This window comes from Hirundo rustica, chromosome 18 (assembly GCF_015227805.2).
Source record: "Hirundo rustica isolate bHirRus1 chromosome 18, bHirRus1.pri.v3, whole genome shotgun sequence".
NCBI classification, from domain to species: Eukaryota; Metazoa; Chordata; class Aves; order Passeriformes; family Hirundinidae; genus Hirundo; species Hirundo rustica.
Genome location: NC_053467.1, coordinates 8,435,456 through 8,444,521, shown reverse-complemented (window position 1 = coordinate 8,444,521; position 9,066 = coordinate 8,435,456). Strand labels below are relative to the sequence as shown.

The 9,066-nt window shown below is 46.7% G+C and overlaps 1 protein-coding gene across 2 annotated transcripts; it reads left to right on the top strand.

The window, feature by feature from the left end:
* On the top strand, nucleotides 1-7,358 carry DDX5 (DEAD-box helicase 5). Of its 2 annotated transcripts, none has more exons than XM_040081399.2 (13): nucleotides 1-158; nucleotides 1,555-1,720; nucleotides 1,868-1,964; nucleotides 2,053-2,186; nucleotides 2,311-2,376; nucleotides 2,813-2,954; nucleotides 3,032-3,192; nucleotides 3,346-3,518; nucleotides 3,704-3,814; nucleotides 3,989-4,050; nucleotides 4,129-4,188; nucleotides 5,441-5,665; nucleotides 6,199-7,358. In XM_040081399.2, the coding sequence occupies exons 1-13, from the start codon at nucleotides 127-129 to the stop codon at nucleotides 6,582-6,584; spliced, it is 1,815 nt and encodes a 604-aa protein (XP_039937333.1). In that variant the 5' UTR covers nucleotides 1-126; the 3' UTR covers nucleotides 6,585-7,358. The 2 variants fall into 2 exon arrangements, with proteins under 2 accessions (XP_039937333.1, XP_039937334.1); XM_040081400.2 differs by having other exon boundaries at nucleotides 27-134.
* The last annotated feature ends 1,708 nt before the right edge of the window (nucleotides 7,359-9,066 follow it).

The following is a 9,066-nucleotide window of genomic DNA, read 5'->3' as shown; positions in this document are numbered from 1 at the left end:
ATAACCGGCGTCCGCGCGGCCGAGCGCCCACAGTGAGCGGCCCCCGTCAGCGGCGCCGGAACTTGTCGAGCCCTTCGTCACCCGCTCTAAGTGACCGGAATCGCCTCGCCCACCGCCACCATCGCCATGCCCGGGTATTCCAGCGACAGGGATAGAGGGTGAGTCCGGGGGCACGGCCGGCGCCAGCCGCCGCCAGCGTCCGGACTCCGAGCCTACCCATGGGTCTCTCGGGGTTGTTTTTCAGACGTTTAAGATGGCGGCGGGGCGGGGGTTGGGCCCTGAGCCCTTCCCTCAGCGCTCCCGCCGCGAGGGGTTGCCGGGTGGAGGATATCGGGCTTTTTTAGGCCACCGATTGTGGGCGACTGTATCGGTTCCTTCGCCTCAGAGCACCCCCCGCGGGTGTGCGAACGCTGAGAAAAGCGCGGGGGAATTTTAAATATTTTAATTTTCTTTTTTTTTGGGAGGGGGGTTGGGAGAAAGACTCGCCCTCACTCCTCTGGGGATGCCTCCCAGGCTGGACGTTCCCTGCAGAGCCCGATTCCCCCCGCTGAGAGCGGCGGGCGATCTGGAGGTTTGTGGGTCAGTGGGTTGGCGGTACCGAAGCCTTGGGGAGCTTTCAGCAGGGCGGTTCCCCGTCCTCCCTTCCCCCTCCCAAGGCTCGGGCTGTGGCCGGCAGGAGCCGGCCGGCTCCGCTTTGTGTTGTGTAAGCGGATGTTAATGGCCGGCCCCGCCATGTGGTGGCTGAGGGGAATCAAAATGCCGGCTGTGCTGCTGCTGCCTTTGTTCCTCCTCCTCCTCCCCCCGCCCAGCCCCGGCTCTAAAATGGCAGCGGCTGGAAAATGTGGCGTAGACAGAAATGAGAGACAAAGGAAACAGCGCTGGCAGGAAGCAGCGGCCGCTCGAGGAGCGCTGTGTCGGGCTGGGAAGGATCGTTCCGAGCGCCCGTCCGGCCAAAATTGGGAAGCGATCGGGGCGGGGGAGGGAGCCCCGTGCTCGGATCCAGCGCACGGCTCAGCGCGGCTCCGAGCTGTGCCTCGGGGCTTTCGAGATCAGCCTTCTCCGAACGGAGGGACCGAACCTGATACGTTAATAAAGCGCGTGGGGTCATAAAATAACGTTATTGAAAGAAGTCTGTCTATTGGGACTTAAAATGTTGACGGGAAAGTTATCCCAAGATTTCATAATTGCCCCTGCCTGCCTTCAGCAAAAGGAGTGTCACTGGGACGGGAAACCATTTTGATCACGGGGTAGTGCCAAGGTTTTAATGCTTTACTTTGCTTGTTGTAGCTTGCTGTTCTGTTGCATTGTATGGACGTGGGAAAGACACATTATCTTAGCTTGTGAATAAGAATTGTGGCCAGGCAGATTGTGGTATCTGCAGCTTAAAGTATGGTCTTTAAAGTTCTAGTGTCCTGATACTTCAGTAGGTAGAATTTATGTATCTGAATTGTAAAGTCCACTGTTGTGGGTAGGCTGCAGAGATGGTGGTAAAGTTGCTCAGGAAGAGGACTATAATGTTTCTCCTGCATTCTATGTTATGCTGTTTTGCCCTAGGTTTGGAGCCCCTCGTTTTGGAGGAAGTAGAGGTGGACCTCTCTCTGGGAAGAAATTTGGAAACCCTGGGGAGAAACTTACAAAAAAGAAATGGAACTTGGATGAGCTGCCCAAATTTGAGAAGAACTTCTACCAAGAACATCCGGATGTAGTTAGACGTACTGCGGTATGTACCTGATCTGGCTTGAGGAAAAGTAAACAGAAAGTGCAAACACGTTGAGGGTCATGGGGCCCAGCAGGCACAGATGAGGTAACTTAAAATATAACTTCAGTATCAGAGCTTATTTCCAGTAATGGGTGTTTTGTTTTGCAGCAAGAAGTTGAACAGTACAGAGCAAGCAAAGAGGTCACAGTTAGGGGCCATAACTGTCCAAAACCAATTATCAACTTTTATGAAGCAAACTTCCCTGGTAAGTGAAAACCAGCTTATTGGTGGTTCTTCAGACTGGCTGGATTAGGGCAACATCTGAATCCATATGTTTAAATTTTCTCTTAAAGCAAATGTTATGGAAGTAATTCAGAGGCAGAACTTCACTGAACCAACTGCTATTCAAGCACAAGGTTGGCCTGTTGCGTTGAGTGGATTGGATATGGTTGGAGTGGCACAGACTGGATCAGGGAAAACACTCTCTGTAAGTTTTGATTATAGCTTGGAATACTGCTGGATTTCAGCAGTGACAGTATGGTCTAGCCTAGTGCAGGGTGAACCCTTCCGGAAAGAGATTGTAATGAGATTTTTTTCTTTATTCCAAACAGTACTTACTGCCTGCCATTGTGCATATAAATCATCAGCCATTCCTGGAGCGAGGAGATGGACCTATTGTGAGTATTCCTAAATGAAAATGGGATTTTAATTTTTAGGGAATGGGATTGTATTTTAGACTTTTAGTTTGCCATACTCATAAGAGTGCATAGCCGCATTCTCTTTCTCTATATAAATGAAGTACTTCCCTTGTTGGAGTAGTTTCCCAAGCAGATTCTATAAGCTCTGATTGGATTGTCGTGAAAATAGTACAGAACAGGAATAGTTGTTCAATTTTGGGTTATATTTTGGAAATTGTTATCACCTGGAAGCTAGTGATTTTCAGGTGTCTTTCACATATTTGGTGGCAGTTGAGATGCCAGGTAACTTGGTTTGCTGGTTTAGCTACGTAAATCTACTTCAGTCAATCTAGCACTGAACTTTACACTCAAAATTAGTGTCAGACTGTGATCTTCCAATGGGTATTGAACTAAAAGCTGGACATCCTATTTCTAGTGTCTTGTGTTGGCACCAACCCGTGAACTGGCCCAGCAAGTGCAGCAGGTAGCTGCTGAATACAGCAGAGCGTGTCGTTTGAAGTCCACATGTATCTATGGAGGTGCTCCAAAGGGACCACAAATCCGTGACCTGGAAAGAGGTATGGATCAGCCTTGGTGCATCTCTGTCTGAGGCAATAAGCAAACTGCTTCAGCTGATGGGACTGCTTGGTTTTAGGTGTGGAAATCTGCATTGCAACACCTGGAAGACTTATAGACTTCTTGGAAGCTGGAAAGACCAATCTCAGGAGGTGTACTTACCTTGTCCTTGATGAAGCTGACAGGATGCTTGACATGGGATTTGAACCTCAGATCAGAAAAATTGTGGATCAGATAAGAGTGAGTATAAATGGTTCATGCATTTATCACTAAAGCAGATACAAACTACTGCCACTACCCTTCTTACAGCAAGGGCAGTGGAAGCCTGGATAGTTCTGGTTGGGCATTTAACTTAACCCTATATTGATCTTTCTTTCATTTGATGTTCTCCAGCCTGACAGACAGACTTTGATGTGGAGTGCCACATGGCCTAAGGAAGTGAGGCAGCTGGCTGAAGATTTCCTGAAGGAATACGTGCACATCAACATTGGTGCGCTGGAACTGAGTGCAAACCACAACATTCTTCAGATTGTGGATGTGTGTCATGATGTAGAGAAAGATGACAAGTAAGTCCTTGGGGGCAAAACATTCTGAGTTTCCTGTCAATTTTACTTTATGAACTGTGAAATGAATGCCTTATTTTGATGGATTTTTGACATCAGTCCGAGACAACTTAAAAAAGGCAAGAAATCAGTTTAAACTTGTACAGTAGAAGGCAGTCTAAGCTCTAACCATAATCTCTTAATAACAGGCTTATTCGTTTGATGGAAGAAATCATGAGCGAGAAGGAAAACAAAACAATTGTTTTTGTGGAAACCAAAAGGCGTTGTGATGATCTTACCAGAAAAATGAGGAGAGATGGGTGAGTAGTAGTTGAGACTTCACTTCTTAACTACAGTTTAAGAATCAAAACTATCAGAGAGTGAAACCAGCTGTCAGTTACAATGCGCAGACTGGAGTTTGCCAGTAGCCCAGTCTTTGACCAATGAAACCACCAAAGGAGTGTTCTTGGGTCAATCGAGTTCTGTGTTTTCAGGTGGCCAGCGATGGGTATTCACGGTGATAAAAGTCAGCAGGAGCGGGACTGGGTTCTAAATGGTGAGTGAGTGAGCAATTTCTGCAAGTATCTGATGTGTGCTACTTAAGGAAAAAATTGATTGGCTTCTTGTGTTACAGAATTCAAACACGGAAAAGCACCAATCCTGATTGCTACAGATGTTGCATCCAGAGGTCTAGGTTAGTAAAACTCTGTAATGCCAGTTGCCCAAAGCTTTTAAAGAAAGTCTATTGCTTTCTTTAACCTCTGCATTTTTCTAAGTTTTCTTCACATAAAGGTGCAGTCTTTGTGGCAAGGCCTAGGCATGACAATCGGAGGACTCGAGGGGGATGGAGGACTAGTGGAAATGATCGGCTGGCTGCTTCCAGTCAAATAGAGAGGTGAAAGCTGAGAGCATTGTGTGCCAGTAATCTTCAAAAGGCAAAGATCATCCTTTAAACTACTACCCCATAAACTGTTCTCTCATGAAATAAGCAGTTTCATTCACAGTTCACTTTGCCCTGGTATTTCTCTTCTCTCCATGCTTTGCATGATTTGCCATGGTGCAGTACTGTTAGTTTTGTGCATACTGTCTGCTGTGATCTGTGGGTCTTTGAATTTCAGTGAGTTTTTTGAAATGTTGAAGAACATAATTTTAAACTTCAATGTTCAATGAAATTTTTTTCAACCATGAAATGGAGAGAGCAGCTTTAAAATGTACTAAGCCTTGTACAAATTGGTGAGTACTGGCACATGAAATCTGAGAATAAAAGTCCACCTCTCACTTAACAAGTGGGGCAGGAAAGCAATGGCTTTTCAATGCCTTTGAAAGTCGAAGTTCCTCCACCTATACATAGTCGTCATGTCGAGACCTGCCAGAGAGAGACCCATTCTCAAGTGAACCCTGGCTTCTTGGAAGCGCTTGCCTAGACGAGACACAGTGCATAAAAACAACTTGGTGACTTTGGGGGGACAGGTATGTTTTTCTTGCAGCTGCGGTTCAAAGGTCTTGGCAAGACGAGCAGTGTGGCCCCTTTTTTTTGAGCTTCTAATGAGTGTGTATGTGAAGGACCTTGTATGTTTTTACTCTAAGGTCCTCAAATGAGCACATGAAGAGGCTGCTGTGAGCTTTAGTGGCCCTACTGCAAGAAGCTTTCAGATGTCACTTGATGATTTGTAAAGGGGACACTTGAGTTGGGAATGACAAGCAAATGCACACACTCCTTATGGTAAGGTTTTGGATCACAGGGTGGGTGATGAGAACGGGATCAGACGGAGTGTGCGTAACTTTTCTCTTCCACAATACTCTTGCAGAAATGGATTATTCTAACACTGTTCTTTGCAGCCATTATTCCCTTTAAAATACTCTTGTCTAATGTTTATCTTCGATTTGGCTGTTGTGGTGTGCAAAACTTTGTACCTCGCTTTTTGCCACACTGCAACACTTTACAGATGTGGAAGATGTGAAATTTGTCATCAATTATGACTACCCTAACTCCTCAGAGGACTATATCCACCGAATTGGACGAACTGCCCGCAGTACCAAAACAGGCACAGCATACACATTCTTTACTCCTAACAATATTAAGCAAGTAAATGACCTCATCTCTGTGCTTCGGGAGGCTAATCAAGCCATCAACCCCAAATTGCTTCAGCTGGTTGAAGACAGAGGTTCAGGTAAGGGCTGTTCTTGAGCTCAGTGCATAGCTTTCCTCTCGGAACAATATGGAAACTTCAGAATCCACCTCCAGCTTCTCTTCAAAATAAATGTGGAAGGTGGTTTAGTTAGCAGTTACTGTGGCCTCAGAAGGTACTTAGCAGTACAAAAGCCAAAGAACGGCACCCAGTTGCTCCCAGCCTATGCTGTGGTACACCTATGGCTAGGGCAGGCCCAAGAGGCACTTCTTATTTGCCCTGAAATGAAATACACCTGGACTCAGTTTTGTGGCTTTGTATCCTATGGCTTGGAAAGAGAAATGGACCCACGTGTCCTGCTGGCAAGGTAAAAGTCACTTTTTGCCTTGATGCCACAACTTGTGTTATGGGGGAGAGTGTATGACTCTTCAGAAGTAAGACAGCTTTTTCTAACCGGAGTCCAGCAAGCACCTGGAAAGCTTCTCTAGTCGGTTTCAATTACTGGGACAGAAAATAAATTGTGCTTAGCTGAAGAGCCTTTATAATACACATAACGGTCTTGTCTCTTTCACTAGGTCGTTCCCGAGGTGACCGACGTGACAGATACTCTGCGGGCAAAAGGGGTGGATTTAGTAGTTTTAGAGAGAGGGAGAACTTTGAGAGAACCTATGGTGCGCTAGGCAAGAGAGACTTCGGAGCAAAAACCCAAAACGGGGCTTACAGCGCCCAGAGTTTCAGCAATGGAACTCCCTTTGGGAATGGCTTTGCAGCTGCAGGCATGCAGGCCGGCTTCAGGGCCGGTGGTAACCCCGCAGGAGCGTACCAGAACGGCTACGAGCAGCAGTACGGCAGTAACATTGCCAACATGCACAATGGCATGAACCAGCAGCAGTATGCCTACCCTGCCACTGGTGCTGCTCCTATGATAGGTTACCCCATGCCCACAAGTTATTCTCAATAACTTAGTGTATTTAAATGTCTCAGTTTTTCATAATTGCTCTTTATATTGTGTGTTATCAAAACAGGATAGTTATTTAAGAAATGGGAAATGCAGAAATGACTGCAGTGCAGCAGTAATTATGGTGCACTTTTTCGCTATTTAAGTTGAATATTTCTCTACATTCCTGAAACAATTTTTAGTTTTTTGTACTAGAAAATGCAGACAGTGTTTTCAAAGTAAATGTACAGTGATTTGAAATACAGTAACAGAAGGCAGTGCATGGCCTTCCAATAAAGATATTTGAAGACCGATTTTTCTTTCAGATGACAATTTTCTCAACATGTGCACAACTTTACATTAACAAAATGTCAAATGTTTTTATATTAAATTCTAGAAAGGTTTCTCAACTGTGTCTGATTAAACATTTAAGCTTATACAAATACCAGCCTTGCCTTGATTGGGCTAGATTGCTTAGCATGGCAGGCTCTGCTTCAGTGGGGAAGAAAATTAAAGCTGGCTTCTAAGAAAGTATTGGAAACAGTGTTCTTCCTTGTCTCACTAGCGTAGGGCCAGTTCTTGGAAAAGATCAAAACTGTAGTGGTGTTGCTAACGAGCTGCTACAAGCGTAGGAAGCTTCTGCAGCACCGTAACCGTCGCCTTCACACGAGCATATGTGCAGACCAGGCTTGAGTGTTGTGTACCCACAGCTGCCAGGCGTTGTGAGTTAGCATGCAGGCTTCTGAGCTTCAGAGAAACGGGAAGATCTTAGTATTAAAACTTCAAATTATACTTAAACTGGTATTGAGCAGTGATTTCTTTATGGAAGTGGTGGGAGGGAAGTGGGTTTCTGGTCCATGTAGATGTCTTTTTTTTTTGTTGTTTTTTAAGGACTTAATATGTGCAAATGACTCTAATCTCAAAGCACTGCCCATGCTGAGTGAAGCAACAGCATTCCTTGATGAGTAGAACTGGGATAATGCTTGATCCTGGGGTTAAAGTGCTTAATGCTTTTTAAGCACAGTGTATTAAAATTGCAGTTAATACTAACTTTCAGTTCCTCCTCGTTTATCAGTAACGATGAGTTTTAAGTTCAACAACCCTTACTGCCTTCAAGGTTGAATCTACAAGATTTTGTTATTTTGAACCTGAGTTAACTTCGTTTTGCACTTTTTGCTTAGTCTGTGCTCCTTGATTACTGTTTTCCTCTGAGGCTCAGCTTGTGATGTTCTCTAATGCAGCCTTATCTGCCTGTTAAATTTTCCTCCTTTTCTGTGAAGTTCTGTCACTTGACAGTATTTTGTGATCCTTCACTTCTGGTTTGAGAACTCCAGCTGCAGGCTTGGAACTACCCCACTTGAGTCTAAAACTGCAGGTGGCAATGTATTTTGGTTGGTTTTTTTTTTTTGTGGGGAGCAGGGTGGGGTTTTTTTCTTATTTGTTTTGGAACAGTGCTTGGTGTCACTGGGTTGAAAAACAAGGAAGTAGATTATTATCACTGAAGTATGATTTAATGCCTGAGTTTCCAGGTCAGTTGCCTGAAACAAAACACACTGAAAAGCTGGTTTTGTAAAGGTGGGGGTTTTTTACTATTAAAAAATTAGTACATTTATAGTTTGTGGATTAAAGTTGAGAGATGAGAGTCTTAACTGTTAACAGTGATGCAAAACCTAAACCACGGAATGAGGTTTCCTTGGTGTATTTTATACTCTTTCCAAACGATCCTTTGCGTGGGGCAGTGTTTCCTGAGGGGAAAAATGTAACAATTGCACATAAAATAAGCAAAGGAGACGAGCTCGACTGAGCAGCTTTGACGTTGCTGTCCATGCTACTCTGGCAGAACAGAGCTCATGGCAAATCCCCCTTTGACTAACCGTGCCCGCAATGCTCGCGCAGGCGGGAGTAGGAGCTCCCGCCGCTGACCCAGTGCCCTACTAACGCGGCTCCTCAGGGCCGGGCCCGGCGGAGGGGGGCTGCGCCTCCCGAACCGGCGCGGGGATTATCCCGGCCCCAGCCTTTCCTGCCTGCGGCTGGCGGAATGGTTCCTGCTCCAGCCCCGCCTCCTGGCACCGCCACCGGCTCGTGCTGCAGCGAGTATGGAAATTTCCACTGCGCTGCCTGCGCTCTGCCAGCGCCGGCCCGAGCGGCCGCGGGGAGCCGGGGGCCTCGCCCGCGCTCTTGGCAGCGGCTCCGAGGGGCCGCCTCCGCCTGAGCTCTGCCTTCTGCCTTTATGGCCTCGGCCTCGCTGCCCCGACGGGCTCCAGAGGGGCTTTTCCCCAGGAATGTCCCCGCGCAGCTGCAGCGTGTTCCGGTGCCAGCGAGGGCAGGCTCGGTCGCATCGTCCCCCTCCCAGTCCCCAGTGCCGGCGAGCTCTGGACGTCCCTGTTCCACAGGGGCAGGCCAGATGTCACCCCTGGCACGCGTGTGGCCTTGTTTTGCCGATGTGGGGAACTCTCTAAGCGAGCATGGTTTATAAAAGAGACACTGTTTATTCTGGGCGGGGTTC